At 53.2% G+C, this 26,495-nt stretch overlaps 7 protein-coding genes across 7 annotated transcripts; 4 read left to right on the top strand and 3 right to left on the bottom strand.

The window, feature by feature from the left end:
- The first annotated feature begins 159 nt into the window (after window positions 1-159).
- Window positions 160-1,872, top strand: PHACADRAFT_253596 (uncharacterized protein). The gene has a single exon (XM_007394239.1). It carries the CDS (start codon window positions 320-322, stop codon window positions 1,820-1,822), a length of 1,503 nt encoding a protein of 500 aa, XP_007394301.1. The 5' UTR covers window positions 160-319; the 3' UTR covers window positions 1,823-1,872.
- Window positions 1,873-4,432: 2,560 nt separating this feature from the next.
- PHACADRAFT_91935 (uncharacterized protein) lies at window positions 4,433-5,347 on the top strand (the record flags this gene model as incomplete). Its single annotated transcript, XM_007394238.1, has 1 exon — window positions 4,433-5,347. A coding segment is annotated over one exon (915 nt), but the record flags the coding sequence as incomplete, so codon positions are not given.
- Window positions 5,348-10,428: 5,081 nt separating this feature from the next.
- On the top strand, window positions 10,429-14,666 carry PHACADRAFT_92835 (uncharacterized protein; the record flags this gene model as incomplete). Its single annotated transcript, XM_007394237.1, has 2 exons — window positions 10,429-10,858; window positions 12,997-14,666. Coding segments are annotated over 2 exons (2,100 nt in total), but the record flags the coding sequence as incomplete, so codon positions are not given.
- A 624-nt stretch (window positions 14,667-15,290) lies between these two features.
- Window positions 15,291-15,596, top strand: PHACADRAFT_50976 (uncharacterized protein; the record flags this gene model as incomplete). Its single annotated transcript, XM_007394010.1, has 1 exon — window positions 15,291-15,596. A coding segment is annotated over one exon (306 nt), but the record flags the coding sequence as incomplete, so codon positions are not given.
- A 4,996-nt stretch (window positions 15,597-20,592) lies between these two features.
- On the bottom strand, window positions 20,593-21,051 carry PHACADRAFT_253587 (uncharacterized protein). Its single transcript, XM_007394236.1, has one exon. It carries the CDS (start codon window positions 21,014-21,016, stop codon window positions 20,783-20,785), a length of 234 nt encoding a protein of 77 aa, XP_007394298.1. The 5' UTR covers window positions 21,017-21,051; the 3' UTR covers window positions 20,593-20,782.
- Window positions 21,052-22,816: 1,765 nt separating this feature from the next.
- PHACADRAFT_253585 (uncharacterized protein) lies at window positions 22,817-23,899 on the bottom strand. The gene is made up of 5 exons (XM_007394235.1): window positions 23,839-23,899; window positions 23,769-23,789; window positions 23,614-23,718; window positions 23,054-23,557; window positions 22,817-22,996 (listed from the first exon to the last, which is right to left on the bottom strand). The coding sequence occupies exons 1-5, from the start codon at window positions 23,869-23,871 to the stop codon at window positions 22,931-22,933; spliced, it is 729 nt and encodes a 242-aa protein (XP_007394297.1). The 5' UTR covers window positions 23,872-23,899; the 3' UTR covers window positions 22,817-22,930.
- Window positions 23,900-24,165: 266 nt separating this feature from the next.
- On the bottom strand, window positions 24,166-26,376 carry PHACADRAFT_92801 (uncharacterized protein; the record flags this gene model as incomplete). The annotated part of the gene is made up of 11 exons (XM_007394234.1): window positions 24,166-24,250; window positions 24,314-24,454; window positions 24,507-24,644; window positions 24,697-24,778; window positions 24,828-25,023; window positions 25,072-25,085; window positions 25,151-25,262; window positions 25,318-25,588; window positions 25,645-25,845; window positions 25,907-25,952; window positions 26,142-26,376. The coding sequence occupies 11 exons, from the start codon at window positions 26,374-26,376 to the stop codon at window positions 24,166-24,168; spliced, it is 1,521 nt and encodes a 506-aa protein (XP_007394296.1).
- Between the last annotated feature and the right edge of the window lie 119 nt (window positions 26,377-26,495).

Here is a 26,495-nt window from a genome sequence, read left to right as displayed (position 1 = left end):
CCTCTTCCGGTCCGAGTCTTCAGGCGCAGGCGAAACATACACTCTCATACCTCCCACTCCTTCCACCATCCCTCTTCAGTGGATACACGTCGGCCAAGGGGTGATACCGAATACCCTCGCCGATATTCCCTGCGACGCCTTACCGATTCAGGATCTACTCGCCAAACTCAACACTGTCCTTGGCACATCTTATACGCTGGAGACCCCTGGTATTCGCGACTGCTTGGAGTATGCCCTCAGCACCTCGCACGATTTCGGAGACGTGTACGGCACACTACGCTCATGGTGGTCCGGAGACTTTGTTGCAGCCCTAACCGCAATGAAGGATCATCGAGACAAGATCGAGAGAAGGCGCGACGACGCAGTTCACGGTGGCTCCATCGTGGACCCCAAAATCCATCCCCGTAGAGTCTGGGACTTGCGCAGCAATCGCGTCCTCCCGTTCCATGTCATATCTCGAGCACGGGTCCTCAAGAATCGTAATCACATGCCCGACAATTTATGGACGGTGTCTCACAGCTGGGTCGACGCACGAGAGCGCGAGGGCGTCATGACTCCAATCAACCGATGGCAGTGGCCTGTGCCCATGCCCCGCGCCACGTCTCTCGAGCACGTCCGCATCGAGCTGCTGAACCTGGGAGCCGAATACGCTTGGCTCGACGCCCTCTGTCTGCGGCAGGAAGGCGGCGCTGACGACAGCATTCGGCTGGAGGAGTGGAAACTCGACGTACCTACGATCGGCAACGTATATCAGGCTCAGCCGAAGGGAAGACCATGCATCACCTATTTCAACGGCTTGGGTTTGCCATTCGATGCGTCGCAGACGGTTCTCGAATCCGATCGGCACTGGTTCAACCGTGTGTGGACCGTGCAGGAGACACTGGAGAGCTGGTTGCCCGGAGGACTCGTCCCGACACCTTTTCCTGAGGGCCCGAGATTCTTTTATCGGCTGCAGGAGCTCGTCTCGAGTGCATCCTCCTCAGTCCGAGGGCCCGATCTCTTAGAAGCCATGAGGAGCCGCTCTTGCTCCTCAGAGCTTGACAGAATAGCCGGTCTCGCCTATCTCTTGGGCTGCAAGACGCTGCCGCTGTACGATCCGTCTATTTCCTTGGAGACTGCGTGGATGCGGCTCATCAAGCACCTATCGCCGGGGCCGCGGAGATACATCTTCCTTCAATATGAGTCTGACGTGCCTTTCGCGCCCTGGGTATCATGGGCAGGGTTCCTGGCATACCCACCGCTGCTGCCACCCCCCGGTCGAATGCGTGATGCGAAGAATTTGGAGCTGGTCGACCCTTTGCAGATTCACACCAACGAGCCAGGAAAGTACTACCAAGTCACCTATGCCACCGTACCATGCTACGTTATATCCCCACCCGACGACGTCTTCCGAAGCCGTGGACCGCATGTGATCCAACTGCATTTCTACGACCGCACCGAACCTACTACCGTGCCAATATCCACTCCCGGATTACATGGATGCGTTGTCCCAAATGTTCAGTACCGCTTCCTTTGCATCGAGGGTACTTGGGTAGATTTCTGGGTTGTGGTAGAGGTGGTCGGGGAGCGGGACGTACAAGACGAGAAAGCTCTCGAGGTGATAAAATGGGGCGTGGTCTGCATGGACCATGACCGAAGCAAGGAATTCACAGAGCTAGGACTAGGGAGCAGCGGAACGAGGGTGGTGTACTTAGCGAGTGAGGAGGCCCTGTCCAGGAGCCAGCACGTCGATGAGTACATGGAGGCATTTAATAAGGCGAGGGAAAGTCGGAGGGCGGGGCATATGCCAGATTGCAGACATCATTCTCACAACCATCCTTAAGTTTAGTACACCATCTCAACCCAACCCGAGCGCCACGACCGCGATAGTACACATGTATGCAGGTCTCGGTAACGAAAAATGAGGTCGTAGAATAGCGTGAAAGCACCTTATCTGGAGCCTTCGGATGCGAGGGACGACGACAGTGCGGTATTCAGGTGTATTTTCACATAACCTTGATATTCCCGACACACGCTCTCACCCCCTTCTAACTCGTCTGCTGATCTCTAGACTAACACGTTTATGAAGGAGCCATTTTTACATGCGGGGGTGAGGAAGGGGCTGGTAGCTAGACTCGCGCACCTTCTCGACCAACGAGCTCAGACATGTCTGCCTGGGCCTAAGCGTCCATGAGTGTTTGCATCAGGATTCGGCGCCGGGAACGCTGCTGTGTTTCGAGGGAATTATCGGACAAGACTTAGAGGAGCAGCATGGCATTGAAGAGCTGGTCATTCAAGCGCAGAGAAAATATTTTCCTTGCGAAAATTGGACGATGCTGCATCTGTCTCTGTGTATCAAATAACGAGGCCATATCGGACAGGTCCGTTATGCGAGATATGGTCGGCTCGTCAAGATGAGGCGTTGGCTCGATGAGTAGTGAAATCGCCCTGCCTTATGTCCTGCCCGAGAGTTCCGCAGTGCCCTCGGCCGATTGCCCGTCGGCTAAATGGACTCGACATGCAAATTTTTTTTTGTTTCTTCGAGCAGAACATGCGGTACAGCAGCTGACAGCACACAACGTACAGCAGCAGACCGGGAGCAATCAGGCCGGTGATGAGCTAGTTGATCTTGTCGATGACGTACATCTGGTCTGTCTCGTTGGCACGTCGACGTGAATGGCGCTCCAGGCGTAGATGACGATCGTCGAAAGGCATGCACTGATGATTTCATAGGTACCTCGAGTATCGGAACCGAATTGCCAAGTGGTTCGAAACTATGTAGACCCGTCGAGGCCTCAAGACATTGGAAGGTGCTGTTCATCTCGAACGAGGCACCCAGTCCGGCAGGGACGACTGTACAGCATGAGAACTATATTTTCGTTGTCCTACCTACCGTATTTGCGGCATGGTGAATGCTCTGGATTTGCTGGAAGACGACCCGGCTCTGGGAAGGCCTCGATGCAAGGCTCGAAGCCCCATGACGTGTAGAGGCTTTTTCCATGCCTCTGATATGCCGGGAAACGTGAAAAATGGTACAATACTGATGCTGAGCGCTGTTGGCCGTAAACCTTGCTTTTGTGCATATCGCTCCTGCTCCGCCTATATCAGACACAATTATATTCATATAGAAGGCAGGACCTACCTTACCGCGAGTAAGAGGGTTGTGGATTCGCGTTCGTAGTACTATGCTCATCCCGCCCTACCATCACCTTCGTAGCGCATAGATTGGGGCTGCAAACGCTTGAAGAGAATGCGAGATCCTTATGGATACGGGCTTGGTGCTAACCAATTAAATTCGAGTCTGGCCATCAAGAAAGGGTCCCAGGGCTCCCTGAACACGGGTCATACGCTTTGTCTCCAGATGAATACAAAACCTAGTCAGACGCCGTTTTCCAAGCCGCTCTGTGAGAAAAGATAAGCGGTGAGCGGATGCGCAAGCAGGGAAGCCATATATTACCGCGCTGCTCAGTGCTGGCGCTTGCAAGCTAGCGCCGAGTCTCTTGCCCAAACGGGAAGCGGCGGGGCGTGTTGGGTGTTTTCGTGTGAATTTGCGGGCTGGGGTTCGTGCGGATGCTCCGGACTTTGCGGAAACATTGGATGATGTCAGGTCACCACCGACGATGCGCAACATGTTGTACGCACGGAGACCGAGGCTCGTGGTGAGTTCCTAGCATTAAGCATCATGGCTTGCGTCTTTGATACTCATTTCATTCCTGATAGCGGCTGGGGCCACGGCGTCCGCTTCTGGTACAGATGTGAAAATCATGTATGAACAATTAGTGCTAGTCTGAACGAGCTGCGCCCAGGAACTACCAATAAGTCCGACCTCCCGCTTGCACGATGCCTCCTCATCACTCCGCCTCATACCGGTCCGGAGTTGCAGTATTTAAGACACCGCAGAGCGATGTATTCAGGCATCCTACTGCTCTGTGATACGAACCCGAAGACAGTAGCGACCAGCTGCACATGCACGCCTTTTCGCCGGCTCAAGAACACTGCATCGTCTTAGTGGAGCCCTTCCTCTGACACTCCAACCTCGTGAGTTGGTAAAGTTACATTGCGCGTTAGCTTACTCACTAGCCTTCGTGATCACATATTAGGTCATCGATGTATAGGCGGGACATGACATCTGTGAGCAAGGGCGACAGAGGTGCTGTCAACGATCCGAATACGGTGAGGTCCAGTGTTAATTATCTTATCCTACGCTGCCTTAAAATAATAACAATAGGCTTCTCGAGGCGTGGAACATCGAGGAATCACATGCCGCGGCTGCGAAAAGCCAGTTTTCGGTGTACGTCACAAGTGTGTCGAATGCGCCTCGTTCGACCTCTGCCAGGCTTGCATATCGCTGGTCCCGATTCGCTTTCAACACGAACATACTCATACATTTTTTCCAATCGAGTACCCTTGGGACCAGAAGCCATTTTGGCAAGCGTCGGAAGCGTCGTGCGAGGTTCATCCTCATGTTGGCTGCGACGGCTGTCGTCATGGCCCAGTTATCGGCGTACGCTACAAGTGCCTTTCCTGCGATAACTTCGATCTCTGCTCTACATGCTTCAACAGCACTGAGAAACGCTCTGAGCACGACGTTTCCCACGAACTCTTTCCTAGCCGGAGTCCAGGAGCATATGCGCAGTTCCCTGCCGCGCGAGGCGGTCCCCACTTCCCTTCGACCTTTCCTGGAGATGGAGCATGCAGCAGATGCGGCAGATCCGTCGAGCATCGCTGTTCGGACTGCGGTGACTATGGACTGTGCACCGCTTGTGTGAGCGATCCCCAAGTCCGCATGTCCCACGACCCTCTGCACAAGTTCACTCCGTTGGAGTCTTCCACAACCGATCTCAGCTCTGAGTCGGCTTTTTCCTCGGACACGAACGGGACCAGATGCGATGGCTGCCAACGCCACATCTCTCATGTTGGACACCGGTGCCTAGAATGCCCCAACTTTTCTCTCTGTCAGTTCTGCGTCTCGTCCGTCCCGCGTCGCCTGGAGCACAACGCCAGACATCGCTTTTTCCCTGTCGAGTACCCTCAGGAAGATACTAGCGCCTTCAAGGTAGTCTTTGCCACACTGGACGCGATGCACTGTCGAGGCTGTAACCTCGGTGCCTCGGCTGCCCAGCACAGGTGCCTCTCATGTCCGAACTTCGTCCTCTGCACGTGGTGCATCTCAGACCCAGATGTGCGGGCTCAACACGATCTTACACATCCTTTTTTCCCTTTCACAACGCGCAATGGCGCTCGAGATGCCAAGTACGAGGCTAGACGTCGTCATTTCGCCGCATCCAAGGATTCTCGCGCGCCACCACACTCTGGCTTGGAAAGCAACCAGCCCTCTGGCAACGTAGGTTTCTCGATCTCAGCCTGAAATATCAATGCTAACACAGTGTTCGTTGTCCTTTTTGTTTAGATCGCATACGAATCATCCAGGCGATCCAGAGCTTTCTTTGAATTTCCGGGGGCGTCCGTCTGCTTCTCATGCGATTACATTCCCTGGATGTGCGCCGCCAAATATCTCACATTCCGGTCCAGGTCTTCGGGCGCAGGCGAAGTCTACACTCTCACACCCCCCACTCCTTCCGCCATCCCTCTTCAGTGGATGCACGTCGGTCGAGGAGCGATACCCAACGCACTCGCCGATATCCCCTGCAACACGCTACCAATCCACGATCTGCTCACCAAACTCAACGCCGTTCTTGGTACATCTCATACACTCAGTACTCCTGGTCTTCGCGGCTGCTTGGAGTATGCCCTCAGCACCTCATACGATTTCGGAGACGTGTACGGTACACTGCGCTCGTGGTGGTCCGGGAACTTCGTCGCAGCCCTGACCGCCATGAGGAATCATCGGACCGGAGTCAAGCAAGTGCGAGACGATGCAACGCTCGATCACTCGATCCAGAATTCCAACATTCCTCCCCGACGTGTGTGGGACCTGCGCAGCAACCGCGTCCTCCCGTTCCATGTCATGCCTCGGGAACCCGACCATAACCCCGTTCATATGCCCGACAACCTATGGACAGTGTCTCACAGCTGGGTCCTACCACGAGAGCGCGAGTTCGTCATGACCCCAATCAACCGACAGCAATGGCCTGTGCCCATGCCTCGCGCTACATCTCTCGAGCACGTTCGCATCGAGTTGCTGAACCTGGGAGCCGAATATGCCTGGCTCGACGTCCTCTGTCTTCGGCAGGAAGGCGGCGTGGACGATGCCCTTCGGTTGGAGGAGTGGAAGCTTGACGTACCAACGATTGGTCACGTTTACAACGCCTACCCGAAAGGCAGAGCATGCGTCACCTATTTCAACGGCCTGGGCTTACCGTTGGACACCTCGTCGATAGTCATGGAGTCTGATCGTCACTGGTTCAACCGCGTGTGGACTATGCAGGAGACGCAGGGTAGTTGGCTGCCTGGCGGACTCACTCCGACACCTGTCCCCGAAAGCCCGAAGTTATTTTCTCGGCTGCAGGACCTCCTCTCCAGCCTGTTCGATTGGTACGGGCGGGCTGGTGTTATCGAAGACATGAAAGTTCGCTCTTGCTCCTCAGAGCTAGATAGGATAGCCGGCCTCGCTTATTTCTTGAAGTGCAACACTCTGCCGCTGTACGATCCGTCGGCCCTCCCGGAGTCTGTATGGATGTTGCTCATTAAGCACATACCAGCGGAGGAGCGGATAGCCATTTTTCTCCAACACGAGTCTGACGAGCCGTTCGGACTCTTTATCTCATGGGCAGGGTTCCTGATGTCCCGACCGGCGCTGCAGGCCCCTGCTGCGATTTGGGTCTCGTGGCTATTCCCGGTGGATCCTCTACAGGTTCACACCAACGAGCCAGGACAGTACTATCAAGGCGCATACGCCACTGCACCATGCTACGTTGTGTCCCCACCCGACGTTACCTACCGAAACCGCGGACCGCAAGTAATCCAACTGCACTTCTCCGACCGCATTGAGCCTATTACCGTTTCGCTGTCCGCTACCGCATCGCATGGTTGTTTTGTCCCAAATGTGCCTTATCGTCTCCTCTGCCTCGGGGGCCGTTCGAGCGAATATTGGATTGCTGCGGTTGAGGTGGTCGGAGAGCGGGACATGCGGGGCAAGAGAGCTCTCGAGGTGGTGAAGTGGGGTGTGGTCTTCACGGACGAGAGTGAGGGCAAGAAATTCAAAGGGCTAGGACTAGGAACAGACGATACGATGGTGGTGTATTTGTCGCGCGAGGAGGCCCGGGCCAGGAGCCAGCACGTCAACGAGTACATGACAGCGTTTAACAAGGCGAAGGGACACCGGTAAGCGGGGAACGGGTCCGATATTGTATTCAGTGACGCATAACGAGCGTATACAGTGCAATTTTTGAATTTACGGATTGTGAGCCAAGGTGTATCGTAGTATTAGTGGCCGCTGTGTCTAAGCTGTGTGAATTCATAGGCTGCCTCCCTCTCGGTCTCCTCTAACTCGTGTGCCGATGCCCCGGGTACCGCATCTATTAACGGGCCTACCTTGCCACGCGTATGAGCGAGAAAAGCGTCAAACGATCCGGATATTGACAGTGGCTTTCAACTTGTACATCTCGATTTGCGAAGGGCTGCGGCAAGCTATACCGACCAGTGCCACGGCGCTCCTCGCTCTGACCATTTGCATGACATGTCAGTTTGTAAGGCAAGACATTGGCTCATTAGGTGCCGCTAACAATCCCATCTGCAAATACAGCTCTTTGAAGGCATTCACAGAGACGGGAGAGGCAGGATGGTAGAGCGACCATACAGTGTCGCATTGAGCAGTGTATAGCTCTGAGGCACATGTAGGACACGAGATGAATCTAATGGGCGTAAGCCAATGTCTACCGTAGTCACAAAATCCGAGTCGTATCAGGGAATCTACCGCGACCATACCCCTCCGCCTCGTCTGCCGACACCCCAATGGCTGAAGGCATACTCGCGACAAATCCGCCCACAGCAGCGCCTCTCTTCCGCGCGGTGGCGCGCGAGACGCGTGCGCCCAGGCTTTCGTCTGGTCGCACGGAGTGTGGCCTGTCTTGAGGAACGATGCGGAGGTCAGCATGCGGGGTCGCGCCAGATCACGTACTTCTCGTCCGCGAACGCCCAGCTCTCGACGAGCGTGCTCGCCACGAGGCCGCCCTTCTGCGGTCGGTTGGGCACGGCAGGAACCCGAGAGATGAGTCCATGTCGCAGTGGCTAACAACGCGGTGCGCGCTCGTGAGCAGGTCGGTGAGGAAGATGGTCGAAGAGTTGTGGAAGATGCGTGCATGCCGCACAATTTCTCGGGCAACGGCGCTTTCGGGGAGCACGAGACTAGGTTAGGGTTTGAGGCTATGCGGGCGTTAATGAGTTCAACCGCAACCTCCACCTCCGTCCTCCGCCGCTCAGATCATGGCTTGTTGTCGTCCTGAATGCTCTCTTTCTCGTATCTGCTTACTTTCTGTCATCTGTGCACACCGTCTTAAGTCTCGAATATCATATTGTGGTCATGGCAGGTCCAATTCGGCACTGACCTGGTACGTCCATTTTGTGCACGGTGTGGGCTTAACTTAGCGCGTCAACAGAACGCACATACTTGGCTATTCAGTAATATGCTGCACAGACGTTTTGAAGGTCGAACAGAGCGGTCGAAGTAGTGAGGAATCTCGACGTGTGTGTCCCTGATTGTTGTGTCTTACACACCTGGCTTATAGACAAGTTTAGCAGCTCTATCAACCCAGTCGTCTCTTGGTTAAGCGGCTAGCTCGGTTCCGACGCGCAAACATTTGCTGCTTCTGATATTTTCGACGAGGCCCTACACAAAGGCACAAGCGACAAGTCTGGCCACGGTGCTCTTTAGCGTTTCAGCCTGTTCGCTTGTGGCACGCCCAGTACACAGGTGAGTTCCGTTGTCATATGCACGATATGCACCCTAATCAGCTCGGATTCTTGAATTGTAGGGCATGCTCACGTATTTCAGCCTTCAGCAGTGCAAACTTTGCGTTTTTGAACATCGTCGCCGGCATACGACAACTTTTGTTCTGCCGCCTTGCCTCCGTCACTTCATACCATACCCAAATGGACATTACGGATGCACCAGCTGACGGATTGGAAAATAGACTTCAATAATTTCAAATATTTAACAAAGTAAAAAAGAACAAACGACCGTTCTGCGTAAAACTGATAGAAAATCTATTCGTCGCATATAACTTGAACGAAGATTGCATTACAAGTAGGTGCCCCGAGAAGCTGTGTATGCGCCGTCGATGACTGTTCCGACAGACGTGTCCTTCCCACGCAACACGCATTTCATTCGCATCGACGACAAGAAACGACCGGGCCAGTCTTCACAATTTCGTCACCGTCTGGGCACACATATCTCGTGTGCTGGTCACAACAAGATGTTGGTGTTCGAGATGCTGGTACGCTTCGAGATAAAAGGACGGAACAACAGGGATAGTGGCTGTCTGGATAGTGTCGCCTTGTGAGGTGAGTCGTGCATGAAGCTGAACGGAATGACACTGACAGCGAGGCTGGTTCCAGTGTTCCTGGTGTAGACATTCTTGAGATCTTGCGCTGGGCCCTGTATTGTCTTAAATCTCGTAAAAAAAAACTCGATGTATGCGCGCACGCAGGCATTTTTCCAATCCAGTACTTACGGCCTTTGTGGATTTCAGATTCGCTGTCCGTAGCCGCGCGTGTCTACTCGATGCTCATTTCATAGCTGCTGACGCGCCTTTCACCGCGAGTGCGAAGAGAGGATCGCAACAGCATACCCAATGACCGTGGGGCTGGATAGAGTTTGGGCATTAGCGGAGGCATCATGGCCATCCCCGTTCGCAGATCTTCCCGGCGCTGCAATGCCGAGGGTCTCCCGGGTCACACGGTCTCTGCGCCTCGTTTCTTGTCCCGGACGAAGCCGCGAACGCGTATGGAGAAAGCTGAAGACGCAACGATACTGCTGAAAGTACGTCGTTTTCATCTAGACACCATCTCGGTGCTGGGCCATGCGGCCTCGCGGCGCTGTACTACCTCCGGCTTTGCTCGTTAGGCCGCGATGAGGCTGATTGCTACACAGAAAGAAACAATCTATAGACGACACCTTTCCCCTGCCGCTACGTGGCAAGTCGACGGTGATCCACGCGGCTGTTCTCATTACACCTAGGCCAGCCTTTACAGCTAGCTCTATCGCTATTGCTACTGCGATAACTGCGACGACTCGCCATTTCAATTCTCCTAAGCTTGTTGCTCGTTTCTCTGGTAGGCTTGCTCTGTGACTTGCTTAGCTCCAATATTCATGCGCTTGATCTGTCAGATTTTCGCTATCTTATTGGGCGCTGGCATTGCGGGGATGGCGACCCTTGGCGGAGCTGCAGATCCTCTAGTGCGTTTGTAACGATTACAATCACTTTCATGTCATAGTAAACTAATGAGGAATCATTCTACCCTACTTAGGAGAAACAGAGAAAGACTAGGATGAATGACAGCGGAGACGACTCGGATTTGCTCAACCCGAGCAATCCAGCGCTGGTGAGTTTCGTGCGAATATCGCGTCATGCTAAGCGTGCTGATATTCTTTCGCAGGTGGAGAACGTGGGATGGCATTTCGAGCTGGAAGGGACGCCCGTCGCGGTCTCTTGCGAGGGCCCTCCTTGGCAATCCGTTGCCAATGGCACGACCGTGATACCCACTGCTCTCGAACACCGTGTCAAATGGAGTGGAGACTCGTACACAACCTCGGAGGAGAATCGCTTGAACCTCTGGGGCACGGTGCAACTTGCAAAGTCGGGACGTGTCTCTGAAAAGCTCTTGTTCAGATCTCAGGATGCGGACAATGGCATATCGTTTCCCTTAAAGCCGCCTCGACGCTCTGAAGTCCCGCTTCAACGACTGCACGTGGGCCGCGGTACCATAACGAATATGTTGGCAGCTGCATCCTGTGCGGACGTTGATTTGCAGGATCTGCTCTGCAACCTCAACCACATCTTCCAAACCGACTACTCCTTGGACACCCCTGGTCTTGACGACTGCTTGCAGCATTTCGTACGACAGTCCAAAGATTTTGGCGAACTATACGGCTTCTTACGTCCTTGGTGGCACAGCGATTTCCGCGATGTCGTGCACAAGGTAGACGCTCGCAAGGATGAGCTCGAGACGATCCGCCGCAACGCGATTCATGGCTCCTGCATCCAGAATTCCAAGATTCCTCCCCGTCGTGTATGGGATCTACACTCCAACCGTGTCCTTCCTCTTCACGCCCTTCCCCGAGATGCGGGCTCAGACCCTGATGATATACCGTCCAAGGTCTGGTGTGTGTCGCATAGCTGGGTAGACGATAAGGACCGCATCGATGTATGGACGAAGATCAATGGAGAGCAATGGCCTGTCCCTACTCCACGCGACACCACCCTCGACCACATTCGCATAGAGCTACTCAACATGGGAGCAGAGTACGTGTGGTTGGACGTGTTGTGCCTAAGGCAGAGAGGGCGAGGTGAGAACGAGACCCAACGGAAAGAAGAATGGAAGCTCGATGTCCCCACCATCGGCTACACCTACTCCCGTCCTTCGACACCCTGCGTTACTTATTTCAATGGCCTCGGTCTGCCTCTCGATACCTCACCAGCTGTCCTGCGCTCAACGCGACAGTGGTTCAATCGTGTCTGGACATTGCAGGAGTCTCCGCCCAGCTGGCTTCCTGGAGGCTTAACTGGCAGACCTCTCGCAGATCCTCATGCGTTCTTCGACCGTCTTCGCGGTATCGTGACGGCGGTCAATAGTCATAGCGATGATTTCAGCCTTGCCCAAGCTCTTCGCGAACGTTCGTGCGCCAACGAGCTCGACAGGATATCAGGGCTGGCGTACATCTTCCGTTGCCGCACTCTGCCTATCTACGACGAGAACGTGGATCCGGAGGTCGCGTGGACTCTGTTGCTCAAGCACATGGACGCCCAGCGGCGCACGGCGATTTCGCTCCAGTATCCTCCGTGCACCCCCTTTGGTCTATGGGGGTCATGGCAGAGGTTCTTGCATTTTTCGGAGACTCCTCACACCGGCGAATTCCGCTTTTCAGCAGGAGCCTCCAAGGACGGCAGCCTTAGGCTTCTGCATCCGCTGAGTCAGCTCCACACCAATTCGCAGGGCGTATACTCCCATTTTGGCTATGTCACGGAATCATGTCATATCCTGCTGAGAGGTACCACTCAAGCCGGAGTAGAGGAAATCGAGATATTCTGTGGAGATCAGGAAAAGTCTACCAAGCTCTCGATTCTCGGTAGGCATGGGGTACTTCTGGACGACATGCCGTATTGCTTGATAAATCCCGAAGAAGACGTAGAGCACTGGGTCGTTGGCGAAATGGTTGGAGAACAGATTGTAGATAAAGGGAAGGCACTCTCAGTTGCAAGATGGGCGGTCATCCGAGTCGATCGAGAAGAAGGCCAGCGGCTGGAGGCATACGTAGCCGTCAGTAGGCGACGGCGGATAATATACTCTACCGCTGAGGAGGTGGTATGTCGAAGCTCAAGAGTATGCGACTATATTGCCGTACGTGCTCGTCATGTTATGCTCGCAGTACAAGTGCGACTGACTCTGATCTCGCAACAACAGGCATTCAACGAGTTGGCCGAGCACAAATTGGTCAGCGACTTCAAGACACCTTCGGTTCGTGTTCACTTCCATGACCATCAATTTCCAACACGACTGACGCATTTGATGGCCAGTATCACACACTCTACACAGTACAGAACAGGCCCGACTTGCGCATACTACTGGCTGACACGAACCCGCCTTGGACACCCAGTAATAAGCGTCCTACCGTGGCACAGATAAACATCCCGGAATTTGTCGACCAGCGGATTGCATGTGGGGTTTCCTCCACCAATGACAACCGGGCTGTTCTTTGGGGGTCGATTCAGCTGGCTTCGTCGTTCGGGACCGCATTTGCCCATGATCTTTTTCGGTCCTCGGGCGGAGGCAAATGCTACACTCTCCACCCTCCCAGTATCTCCACCGTCCCTCTGCAGTGGGTACACGTTGGTCGAGGAGCAATACCCAATGCGCTCGCAGACGTCCCTTGTGATCTCCTATCAGTTGCCGACCTACTCGCCAAACTCAACGACGTCCTTGGTACATCTTATCCACTCGGAACCCCCGGTCTTCGCGACTGTTTAGAGTATGCCGCCAGCACTTCAAATGATTTCGGAGAGGTGTACGGTACACTACGCCCGCAGTGGTCAATTCGGCAACCCGGGTCCAATGACTTTGTCACGGTCCTCGCCAGGATGAAAGATCGTCATGACGAGGACCAGCGAAGGCGAGAAAACGCAGTTCGCGACCACTCTATCCAAGACTCCCAAATTCCTCCTCGACGTGTCTGGGACCTGTATAGCAATCGAGTCCTTCCCTTCCATGTAGTGCCTTGGGAAAATAACGAGGACTCTAGTTGCTTGCCCGCCGACCTATGGGCCGTGTCACACACTTGGGTCCACGGACGAGGGCGCATACTCGTCATGACCCCGATCAATGGACGCCGATGGCCTGTATCGCTCCCGCGCGGCACATCACTCGACCACATCCGCATCGAGCTGCTGAACATGGGCGCCAAGTATGTCTGGGTTGACGTCCTCTGTTTATGGCTGGAGGGCAACGCGGACGACGACAAAGCTCGGCTCGAGGAGTGGAAGCTCGACGTACCCACGGTCGGTCATGTTTACCAAGCCTACCCGCGCGGAAGACCATGCATCACGTATTTCAACGGCTTGGGCTTGCCGTTCAATGCATCACCGACAGTCCTCAAATCGGATGACCACTGGTTTAATCATCTGTGGACCTTGCAGGAGACCTCATCCAGTTGGTTACCCGGCGGACTCACTGCCGCACCTCTCCCCGATAGCCGGAACTTCTTTACTCGGCTTCAGGACCTCATCTCGAATATGTCTCGATGGGACCATTTCGCCGACATCGTCCAAGCCGTGAGGGGTCGCTATTGCCCCACAGACCATGGCAAGATGTCCTGTCTTGCTTATCTCTTGCAATGCACGACGCTGCCGCTATACAATCGGTCAATTTCCCTGGAGACCGCATGGACGCTGCTCATCAAGCACATGCCTGCACGGAACAGGACGTCTCTCTTCCTTCAACACGAATCTGATGCACTGTTCGGATTGTGGACCTCATGGTCAGGGCTCTTGGCGTCCCCACCGTCCTTGCTGCTCTCTAACCGGACACTTGACGCAGAGGAGCTACGGCTGGTGGATCCTCAACAGGTTCATACCGATGAGCCCGGAGAGTATTATCACACCGGATGTGTTACTAAGCCATGTCGCATTGTATCCTCACCTAACGACACCCGCCGAAATACTGGTGGACCACAAGCGTTCCAACTGCACTTCTACGATCACGCTGAGCCCATCACCGTGGAAGTCTCCGCTACCGAAACTCATGGGTATCTTGTCCCAGACGTTCCGTATCACTTCGTCGGCGTCGGGCACCCCTGGAAGGATTGCTGGGTTGCAGTTGAGGTGGTCGGGGAGCGGGATGTGCTTGGCGAGAAAGCCCTTGAGGTGATCAAATGGGGTGTGATCCATATGGACGAGGATGAGGGGCAAAAATTTGTTGGGTTGGGGCTAGGAGAAGACAGTACGAGAGTGACGTATTTGTGGGGCGAGAAGGCCTTGGGCAGGAGCGGGCATGTCGACAAGTACATCACGGCGCGTACCCCTTCCAAGCATGGCGCAACTGTTGGCATCCAGGGAGAGAACGGACGGACACCACTGCATTTTGCCGCACAATATGGCCGGATTGACATCGCACGCATCCTTCTCGAGCATGGTGCAGCTGTCGACGTGCAAAATCGGAATGGTGCGATGCCGCTACATATCGCTGCACGAAATGGCCTCGTCGAAATTGTGCTCGTCCTTCTCGAGCACGATGCAGCTGTCGACGCGGGAGAACAGGACGGGTCGACACCGCTACATATCGCCGCAGAAAATGGCCACGTCGACATTGGGCGCGCCCTTCTCGAACACGGCGCGGCTGTCGATGCGCGGAATCAGAATGGTGCGACGCCGTTATATATGGCTGCACAAAATGGCCATGTAAACATTGGGCGCATCCTTCTCGAGCACGGTGCAGCTATCAACGCGCGACTACAGGATGACTGGACACCACTACATATTGCTGCGCAATATGGCCACGTCGACGTTGGGCGCACCCTTCTCGAGCACGGTGCAGCTGTTGATGTGCAGAATCAGAGCGGTGCGACACCACTACATAGTGCTGCGCGAACAGGCCACATCGACATTGGGCGCACCCTCCTCGAGCACAACGCGGCTGTCGACGCACGGGAACAGAACGGCTGGACACCACTACATATCACTGCAGAACAAGGTCACGTCAACATAGGGCTCACCCTTCTCGAGCGTGGCGCAGCTATCGACGCGCAGAATCAGAATGGTGCGACACCACTATACATTGCTGCACAAAATGGTCACGTCGACACTGTGCTCACCCTCCTTGAGCATGGTTCAGCTGTCAGCACGCAGAATAAAGAAGGTGCGACGCCGCTACATATCGCTGCATGCAATGGCTGCGTCGACGTCGCGCGCACCCTTCTCGAACACGGTGCAGCTGTTAATGCGCGGGAAAAGGATAGATGGACACCACTACATATCGCTGCAGCAAATGGCCATGTCGGCGTTGTGCTCAGCCTTCTCGAGCACGGTGCGGCTGTCAACGCGCAGAGCAACAATAGGTGGACCCCGCTGCTCTGCGCGGCCTGGAACGGGCACGTCGACGTTTCCCGCGTTCTCCTCGACAACAGCGCGAGCGTCGCGGCCATGGATGCAGACGGACTACGTGCGCAGGACCATGCGAAGGCGAAGGGACATGCTGACGTCGTGCGCCTGCTTCTCGACCGCAGCGCCAACATGTACGGTGAGTTCGCGGCCCAAGACGTGCGTGGGCATCGCGGATAGAGCGCGTCGCGCACGTGCCGTACAGCCCGTAACGTGCGAACAGGAGGAGGTTGTGGCGCTGTTGGAGGGAGACAAAATTGAACTTATATGCACGGATCTGACTGTATATCTGTACGCTTGTTCAACAGACGTTTCACGCGCTCTCGGGATAGGACACTCTGGAAAATTGTCTACACATCTTGTCATTGCAGAATATAATATTACAGTTGAACACTCCACAGCTGTACCTCTGCCCATTTTCAAGCTGGCAAGCACGCTTATTGAGATCGCTGAGACGGAGCACATTCTCGCAAGCGTACCCTCGGGGATTCGTCGCCTCACTCTCCTACGCCGTGTTGGAAACCGTCTCGCGACTGAGCATTGTGACACCTATGATGAGCTGCGTCATGGCAGACGGCCTGGATGCGCACAGGGATTGGCAACAGGCGTTTATGGATTGCATGAAAATTGGCGGTGACAGAAAGAGAGAGGATTCCAACCTGTCGATCAGCTTCACAGCGTGACTTGGAAATTCAACATGCTTGCGCTTGCGCTCGCGAGTGTGCACGACGACAGAGATGCCGTAAGAAGCTAGGGCATACCTTCACAAAACTTAAAAGAGTTCCGTCCTGTCATCCGGTGGAAAGAAGATACCTTGGCGCTAGCATGTGCTCCAAGGGCGGGTTGGTGAGTTATGCTCGTGAAACATCACATCGACTGCGTACCTTATTAAGATCTCAGACCCATACTACGCGTCCAAGTGCGTGAAGTGCGGGCCAGAAACTGAATCACCAATGACGCGCGCAGCCCGCCCGTCGGTGGTCTGTTCGAGTTGGATCGGTTTGGAGACATGCTAAGCTTCCTGTGATCATGGTTATGAGGCAGCTCATGAGCAGTACGCTCAGCTAGGAGGACCAACGCCTTTGCAAACGCGAGGGAACGGGTAGCAGGAGAACACAGAGAATGACGAGCAGCGCGCGCAAAACGGCAAGTTATGCCGGAGCGATAATCTCGGCATATTCCGAAGTCACGCCCAGATTACAGATTCTGCGCGTGATTAGATAGCAGATTAGATGTGAGCTACCCGCAAAAGAGCTGCAGCAAAGCGTGCTCTCTGCTCCCACCAGGGGCCAGTACGTCGACCATGTGAAGGCATTCGCATGCAGGGCTTGCGGATGCTTCCCACCAGAGTACACGGCCGATCTGGGGCGAGCTCAGGCCAAGTTGTAGTGCATGTGTCCCGGCTGGTCTGGCTCTTTGCCCACGAAGCTCTCTTTCTCTCGCGCTACCGCTGTCTGCCACACGCCTCTGAATGCCTCCTTCCGCCTGTCCACTTCTTCCGGCAATAAAGCAAGCCTTGATCTCGGGCTCCCAAGCATCATAGTCATCATTCACGCCCTTGGTTCGCGCTGTGCGCGGTGTCAGCAACCTACAATCCAACTGGACTGGGCTACGACAAGAGTGAGGAGACAGACGAGAGGAAAGTGGGTGAGTAAAGACCAGCTTGAGTCTGGCTTGTTATTGAGCAGTACAAGCTCCTTATATACATGTCAGACTCAATATCTAGAATATACTACGAATATACAGAGACGTATAGAAAGAGAAAGAATACTATGGAATTTGGGAGAACCATCTGAAATATGTAATATTCATGACATTACCCTCCTGTCTAGAATCATGTCCTCACAATTATTTACCAGTGGATCCAAAGCCTCCCATTTCACACTGAGTTTCTGCCAAGCTTGACACCTCCTCGATATTGCATGACGCAATTCGTTCCAAAATGACTTGGGCGATTCGATCACCGGTGCATACCTGAAAGGATTGATTGGTGGTATTGATCATCACCACGCGTACTTCCCCAGTGTAGTCTCGGTCTACGACTCCAGCGCCAATATTGATTCCTTTGACCGCTAATCCACTTTGTGGCGCGATGCATGCATAAGTTCTGTGAGGGGCCTGCATTGCTATGCCGGTGCCTACAATCTTGCGATCCCGTGCTGGTATCTTAATGCTCTCGGCCGAGTAGAGGTCGAGACCAGCGGCTTCTTCTGATCCCTGCTTCAGGAGAATTCCACCCATCCGTTGTACCAAAAGAGTGGTATCGCATGTGAGCATGTGAACAGGTCGTGTCAGGAGGGGGGGAACTCGAATTGTCATGGGCGCGGGCTTGTCTGGTCGTCTTGCATGGAAATCTTGGAGAAGTTCTTGACAATTGGTCAAGTTCGCCTGTGATTCCCAAGAGCGGCGATCACCGTGGGGACTGTGCTTCCAGAGAACCTGATACTCAAGGTTCCCATTTCGATCGCAGTGCAAATTGAGAATTTCTTCTACTTCCCATTCTTCCTTGCCATTTACGAGGTCTGGGACTCCAGGTTCATGTCATTGTGAAGGATAAGCGGGCTCTTTGAAAGGACTTAGTAGGCTTTCGTTGAAAACAGGGTGTTGTTTCCATTGTTGGGGAAGTTCTAATTTGTATGCGGAGGCGCCAACTTTGCGTTTGACTTTGAATGGTCCATATCGCTTATCGTCGAGCTTCTTCATCAGCCTATCAGTTCAAATATTGATCCCTTCTAGCCAAACTTTGTCTCCGGCTTTGTACTCCAGTCCGCTCTTCCTTTTCCTGTCATAGAAGCACTTCATAGATTCTTGCGCTAGACTGATGGCGGCACTAGTGTCCTCGCGTACCCGACTCATTTGATCAACAAACTGCTGGACATTCTCGCTTAGTCCTTCCCGTACCGGTTGGGTTTCTTTGTAAGGGTGATACCCTTTGTTGACAAAGAACAGGGTATACCCAGTAGAGGAATGAACTTTGTTATTGTAGGAGAGCGCTGCAAGCGGCAGCCATTTGGCCCAGTCGGCTTGTCTGTAGTTGATGAACAATCGGAGATACTGTTCTATCTCATGATTGATATGTTCCATTTGTCCATCAGTCTGGAGGTGATATGCGGTGGAAGGGTTGGCTTTGATCCCAAGTGATCGGTATAGTTCGGAGATAAACTGATTCTTGAATTCAGTTCCTCTGTTGCTGATGATCTTTCAGGGTAACCCATGGTGTGCAACCACATGATCTCGAAGTGCTTCCCTCCATCCTTCGGCGTTTAGCTCAATGGTACTGGGTATTGTAATTATCTGCTTGGAGTACATGCAGATGACTACGAGAATGGCATTGTATCCAAATGAGTCTGGTAGTACGCCTATCTTGTCCACGGATATTACCTCCCAGGGTCACGAAGGGATTTTGTTTGGGAATAGAAGTCCAGTAGGTCATGTCGTGTGAACCTTGGTCTTCTGGCATTTTTCACCCCAGCTACGTACTTCCAGATGCCTTCTCAAATTCTAGGCCACCAATAGTTACGTGTGACCATTTCGTGTGTTTTGTACTGGCCAGAATGTCCAGCCAGTGGGGTATCGTGATGATGAGCGATAATCTGCTCTCAGAGTTTCCTATTTACCGGTACGTAGATACAGTTCTTCCACGTCACAAGTCCGGTACTATCTTCACTCCAGTCCTTGTTCTTGTTCTGTAAAGCTACGGTAACTAGCGAATCCTGGTTCTTTTTGTATTTTTTAATCTCTGCAACCCAGTCCTGGTCGATTCCTTCTAAACTAAATACAGTACTACGGATCAGAGCATGAAAATGTTCTGGTTTTAATAACACAATATCCAAATTGTCCTCCTTTCCTGCATTGTGTCACTTTTGACAAGATAGTCCATCTGCTTTGCTGTTAGATTTCCCAGGTTTGTGATGTAACGAGTAGTAATACTCGGCTAATTTGGTTACCCATCGGGCCTGATGCCGATTAAGCTTCTGTGGCTTTCGGAAGTATTCTAGGTTCTTGTGATCCATGCATATTTCAAACGGATGTAGGGCACCCATAAGATACTGACGCCATTCCTCAAGACCAGTCATTATTGCGAGAAGTTCCTTATCGTAAATCTCGTAATTTCTTTCAGCAGCTGTTATGGCTTTAGACAGGTAGGCGACAGGCTTCCATTTGCCATCTTGCTTCTGGGCTAATTTTGCTCCTACGGCAAAGTCTGATGCATCACATTCCACTTGATAGGGATCGTTATCATTGGGTATGGCCAGTACTGGCGCTGAGCAAAGAGCATCTTTCAGGCTCGTAAATGCTACTTCCTGTTTGACAGTCCATTCAAAGGTAGCGTTGCCCGTTAATGAACTGAGCAGCTTTGCTATTTTGCCGTAATCTTGGATGAATCTTCAGTAGAAGTTTGTAAATCCGAGGAACGCCTGAATGTCTCATTTGCATTCAGGCCATGGCCAATTGATGACTCCTTCTATCTTGACTGGGTCCATGCGGATGACACCTTTTCCCACTATCATGCCAAGATATTCTACTTCTGGACTTGGAGGTGCTGCCGCAGAAGGTGGATTCTAGCTGAGCAGAAATGTGGAGAAAAATCGAGATATATCTCGTTGTCAGGAGTACTTAGTATTGAAATTGTTGCTACCACTACTACCTACTCTCCTCGCCGTCCCCGACGGCATCGAGCAGCCTGGTCGTCAATGGGCGCTCGTCGGCTGTTTCGGGCGCCTGACCCCCACCAACCCGTCAACTGACCCGACCGGTCAGTCATTTCTGACCCCCTTTGACCCGGAGTCAGTCTGACCACTGCATGTGTTAAAAGTCAACGTTCACGCGCGTTTCACGGACGCCCCGCCCCCTCACTTCACATCCCCTTGAAGCGTGCCTGAAGCGGCTTCAGTTTGGACTCGCTTCGACGGCAGTTTGACATTGGTTGAAAGGACTGGCGCGGTTTCGGGTCCTGAAGCGACGAATCATGCAGAATCCCGTCTTCCAAGGCGGCTCGTACGCCAATGTCCAGTCTAATGAAGTGGAGCAGTTTACAGCTGTGAGCGTGGTGCTTGGCGCAGTGACACGACCGGCTCGCAGTCAACGCGGTCTGGAGCAGAGCATGTCAAAGTGCCCATAGCGAAGTCGATGGGGTATGGGATCCTAGGAGGCGGCGCAGAGGCCAAGCCGGCGTGGTTCAGGTCGAGGTAGCGGGAAAGTGCTCTAAGCGCTGAAATACGACGAGGACGATAGATTGGGCTATACAGATCCCAAACACATTTCATAACTTCTGCTAGAACGACTTTTCACTGGGGATCACGATCAAGCCTGAAGATATCTCTTAAGTTACGTCCTCAGGATAGATAACTCTAGATTGTGCTCATAGCTTGTCATTGCAGATTGAAATATTACACTTAGACACTCTGCATGTCCTACCACAATCTGCCCGTATTCAAATTGGCATAGCGCTCCTATTAAGATTGCTGGGACAGAATGCATCCTTGGTGATTCGTCTTTATCGTCCTGTCCTCCTACGCCGTCCAGAAGACCGCCTCGTGATTGAGCGTTGCGACATCTATGCCGATCTGCTAAAGGAAAACAGCCTGAGCATATACGGGGACTGACAACGGGCGAGAATGCCAATAAGTCGCATAATGCATGAGAAGATTGTGGCACGGGAAAGGAGAAGAGCTCCACTGATCGAGGAGCTTCGTGATGTGCTTGGGAATTCGCTACGAGACCGAGAACGTGCACGACGGCAGGGACGCGATGAGAAGCCAGAGCTGCCTTCACAGACTTGAAGGCCGTCCTTCCTGCCATTTGATGTCTGCAGGATGCCTTGGCACTGGCATTCGGCGATGACTCAGCTTGAAGAAGTACTATGCCCTAAGTGACGGCGGCTTGGTGAGTAAGTTGTAAGCGAGGCTCACGGGAAATCGTTACTGAGGTCCCAGGTGCTCTGTCATTACCGTGATCACAGGAAGCTGCGCGTGCCTCCGAATCGGTTCCAACCCGAACAGACCATCGGCGGGCATGTCATGGGCGATTCAGTGTCAGGCGTGCGCTTCAAGCAGTTGGACATGTGGCGTAGGTCACTGAGGAAACGGCAACTCACCAGTGTTATATTCAGTTGGGAAGACCGACGGCTTTGCAAACGCGAGGCAGCCATGGGCCGAGCCTAATGACGTCGTAACTGCAGGGCCATGGTCGCATTTCGCCCAGACTAAGAACACCCAGCAAAGTTACTGTGAGCTTCGACACGAATAAAAATAAAATACCTGTCCTAAATAAGGGTGAATCCAAGACCGCCGCGCCGTGAGATCTTGAGACCTGGAGGGCCGAAGACCTGGCTGTCAAGCTGACGAAGCCGCCAGAAACAACGGTGCCCGCTCGCTCGCTCGGTATTCGCGCTAGGTACTACCTGCAAACGATTAATGATAGCGGGCCGGTTCTGAGAGAAAGCTGAGTCCTGCTCTCGTAGAGATCCAAAGGTCACTCACCAGCAAAGTTGTAGTACTAAGCCCTGTGGAGGTTTATTCTAATGAAAGATTGAAAAAAGCCCTAAGACATCTATCGTGACATACAGGAATGTATATAAAGCTTCAAACCTTTGAGGCTGCTGAAGAAATTTATCAGCTCATGCTCAGGTTGGCAATAAAGGATATCAATGAGCTGGCGTCAGGAATGCGGGAACCTCGGGTATCTGTTGAAATAACTTGGGGAACTGGGGAGCGCGGGAGCGTACAACGACAAAAGGGTGTGTATTGCAAGCCCCCGAGGGGCGACGGTGACGGTCGCGGTCCAAACGCGTGGAGAGTAGTTACATGCGGATGTGGTTACTATATACTCTAAACCGTGGGAAAGCGGATGCAAAATACCATGCGTGCGGCACCAATGTGCGCATACTTGAAACATGAAAATCTAACAGTATCTTGGGTCGGCCGCGCACTTCATCGTTCTCAGAGATAAGGACATCATTGTCGTCAAAGTTGCCATGCTTGACTCCAACATTGTGAATCTCGAGCATTTATCTTACACTTCAGATCGTCAATATTTCGTAGATACGTTTGAATACGTCTTGGGAACTTCGCGTAGACGATAATTTCTCAATAGCCGTACGAAGAATATGCAATTCTCGGTATATACACATAGTACAAGTTCTTCGGGCGTTCACTGACGAATATTTTCTCGCTTTACGTTCAGGAAGCATATTTCTTCGCGCGCAGCTCAGCAAAGCGCCTCTTGTACGACTGGAGAAGATGTTCCTGCAAAGTCACAAATCTCAGTCCCACTACGATCGCAATTGGAGCTAGCACACTCACCCTGTCGAAGGTCGAGGCAACAGCCGGGTGCGCCAGAAGGGCTCTCGAATACTCCTGCCATCTCGTCAACTTGGGCGAGCGGATAAGATTGAGGATCCTCTGGCCTTCGCCCTTGCCCTCGGGGTACCCTCCGAGGTCGTTCTCGAGGTTGAGCTCGAGCCGCGCAATGAACGGCGCAATCGCAATATCTGCTGCGGAGAACTCGCCGATGGCGAAGCCTTGCGATGGTAGTAGCGACTGCAGCTGCTCTATGGCCTGGACGAGCGGCTCCGGGTCGCCGCCGTTGTGGATGACGGAGGCGTTCGCCGGGCTGAACTTGTTGGAGACGGCGTCAATAAAGAGGCGCGCCCTGGCACGGAGCACGGGGTCCTTGGGCAGGATGCCGGAGTCCGGGAAGAGGTCGGCTACGAACTCCACGAGGACCAGAGACTCGTTGAGCTTGGTCGACTCCGGCGAGGGCTGGTCCGGAGAGACGTCGGGCCCGCCGTACGCGATAGCGGGAACCTAGAAAGTGTGATGCTTGTTGAGCTCAAATCGTGAGACTGTGTGTACCAGCGCACCTTCCCGACGGGGTTAACCTTGGGAAGGTACCACTCGGGCTTGTTCCTCAGATCAATCTCGTAGCGGGTATAGGGTACATTTGCCAGTGCGAGTGCAATCTCGGCCTGTAACATTTTAGCTTCATAGCTGCTAGACCAACGGAGAGCTTAATTACCCTGTGGGCGTATGGGCAGATCTGGCATGATTGGTCAGCGTCGGCACATATAAATACAGGCTTTTCGTACCTTCGCCGTGTAGAGGGTAATCTTCTCAGGCATGTTGGTGGACGAAGCGTTCTCTGCAGACTGGGAGTTTCGCGTGAGCTTATATACGTGTTCCGCACTATAACCCCTTCGCGCACAACGATTACGCACGATGAGCTCATACTGCTTATCAAGCGACATTCCCATAACGCTGCGTCTGGACCCCACTGCGGAATGGCCTTATACATCGCAGCCTATGCGTTCAGACATAATCAGATGATTCTGCGATGCTCCGTGTATGCGTTCCATAAGCGCAGCCGACTCCGCGGCATGACTAAACAAGATGGTACGGCAACTATTCCAGACACCTTACTCTATCCGTAGCGTATGCAGGATCAAGTCCGCCATCGCTTTAGACCGAGGAGAGATTGAGCAAGGAAAAGGACGTGGGTGGCTACCGGATGTAACAAGAAAAATAAATAAATAAATTGCTGTGCTAAGGATCGGGATTTCCCACCTGATAAATCCACCATACTCAATCTCAGGAGTGATCTCGTTGCCGACATGGTCGCGAGTCTTTGAAAAGTTGAACACATACAACATTCGCGCTATCGCGATGAAAACCGAGTTGTGTGCGAAATACATCCCGGGACAGATCCTTCCTTGATAATGAGTCTCAGCATGTCGTGTATACACATGACCATACGCACCTCCGTCCAAAGCCAAAGCCAAGTACTGCGGGGTCTTCAAGACGAGATAGGGATCTAAGCCGACCATTTCCGTCTAAAAAACGGTCCGGCATGAACTTCGAGGGTTCAGGGAAGACTTTCTCGTCATGGAGCATCGTCCTGCCGAGGCAATAATCAGCTCCGTAGAGGGGCGATCAGTCTCAAAGCAAACCAAATATTCGCCCAAAAGATGGTGCCCTTCGCGAAATGATAACCGTTGTACACGTCGTCTTGAGAAAGGCGATGGGCCAAGCCTGCGGCATCTCAGAGAGCAAGTTTGTGAGGGGAAACAAGCGCCCTTACCCAGTGGCACAGACGGATTCCATCGCAAGACTTCAAGAACTATTGCCTCAACATATGGCAAACGAGGACGGTCTGCGAAGGAGGGCAAACGTTGCCACGATCCACCGATGAGAGAATCCAGCTCGGCCTGAGCACGTTCCTGTATCTCTGGGTACAAAGTCACCACGAGAATGAAGGAGGCCAATGACGAAGGTGTCTATGCAATTGTTAAATTTAAACGTAACTAGGATTATAGTGATGTTACCGTATCAGCGCCCCCTATTTCGAGAACGATTGCCGTCAGAACATAGGGAAATAAGTATGGGCGAGGATAGCCGTCGCACCTGAATAGAGAGACGCAGCGGCTGCCTTTATGAGCTCCTCTTCCATGAGAGTAGGCTCCCCTTTCTCATCGATATAACTAGACACGAATGAACTGGGCACTGCTCCTTTAGCCTGATAAAATACGGTATTAGCCAGACACCGAAGACCAGCCGTTGCAGAGACAGACCATATCCCTTCGTACAAAGTCGTACGGCACGTCATACAGCCGCTCTCGCGATCGACGCATGACCTTCACATCCTTCTTGAATGTCGCGCCAGGAAACCAGTCCGGAACGTACTTCAGCCAGGGCACGGTGTCGACGAGATATGCTCCTGGATCCGAAGCATGAGCGAACCCCTGCATCGCCTCTTCGGCGATGTTGACCAGCGGATCTTCGTTCACGTCGTCGGAGACTTCATATCCATACGTTAGATAGAGGATCGAAGCGCCAGTGGATCTGCAACAAACTCGCAATCAGATAGGTATCACACTCGGTGGGATGTTTGTACACACTGCCTAACATGCGTCATGAAGTTTCCCGGTGCAATCAGCAGACGATACAAGAGCTTCGTGGCGTGCTTCTCTTGTGCGGCCAATAGAGTAGGCTCTTGGGCTGCCCGGGGACCCATAAACTGCTGAAAGAGCCGACGAAACTCTCGGAAGCGAGGGCTATGTGGACCCGGTGCGTAGCCAAGACCTAGATCCCACCCGACCCTACGGCAGATGTGCTATGATAAGACTCTGGAACTATTGTGAGGCGGGCGAGTGGACTCACAGCTCCCCAGCCATGACGGCTTGCGGTCTATCGGAGTATATGCTCCCTGCGATGGCACGACGTCACCCGACCCGCTCAGGCAGCATATTACTGCGAACAATCTTACCTCTCGCGTCCAGCAAATCACTAGCAATCTGGGCAGACCCAATTATGACAGTTGGCTGTCCCATGACCGAGATGTGGACGATATTGCCTGGACCCCGCTGTTCAAGATACTGCAGCTCAGACCACGAACGAGAGCACGCACCGTAATGCTTAATCCACTCGTCAAACTTCAGCCACTGCCTGTCGCGCGGGATCTGGTACGTGTTCCCGACGAACGGAGGGCCTGGAGGGCCTGGAGGTTTACTTCTGGCTTGCAAGCCTTTGTGCGCGGCCCTGCGGCCCAGCTTCCGGCCAACATGATACAGCAGGTAACCAAGAAAGGCCAGCCACAGTGCATCGACGTTGGTTAGAAGAATGACAGCCATCGGTTCACGTTATGAGGAGTGTGATCAATGTTATTCGCGATACGGCCCAGGAGGTCGTGCACATGCTGGATCGATGTAAAGCGTACTAGCCGCCGAAAACCGTCCTGGCCTCACTTTTA

Source organism: Phanerochaete carnosa (assembly GCF_000300595.1).
Source record: "Phanerochaete carnosa HHB-10118-sp unplaced genomic scaffold PHACAscaffold_4, whole genome shotgun sequence".
NCBI lineage: Eukaryota > Fungi > Basidiomycota > Agaricomycetes > Polyporales > Phanerochaetaceae > Phanerochaete > Phanerochaete carnosa.
This window is presented reverse-complemented; position numbering and strand designations above follow the sequence as displayed.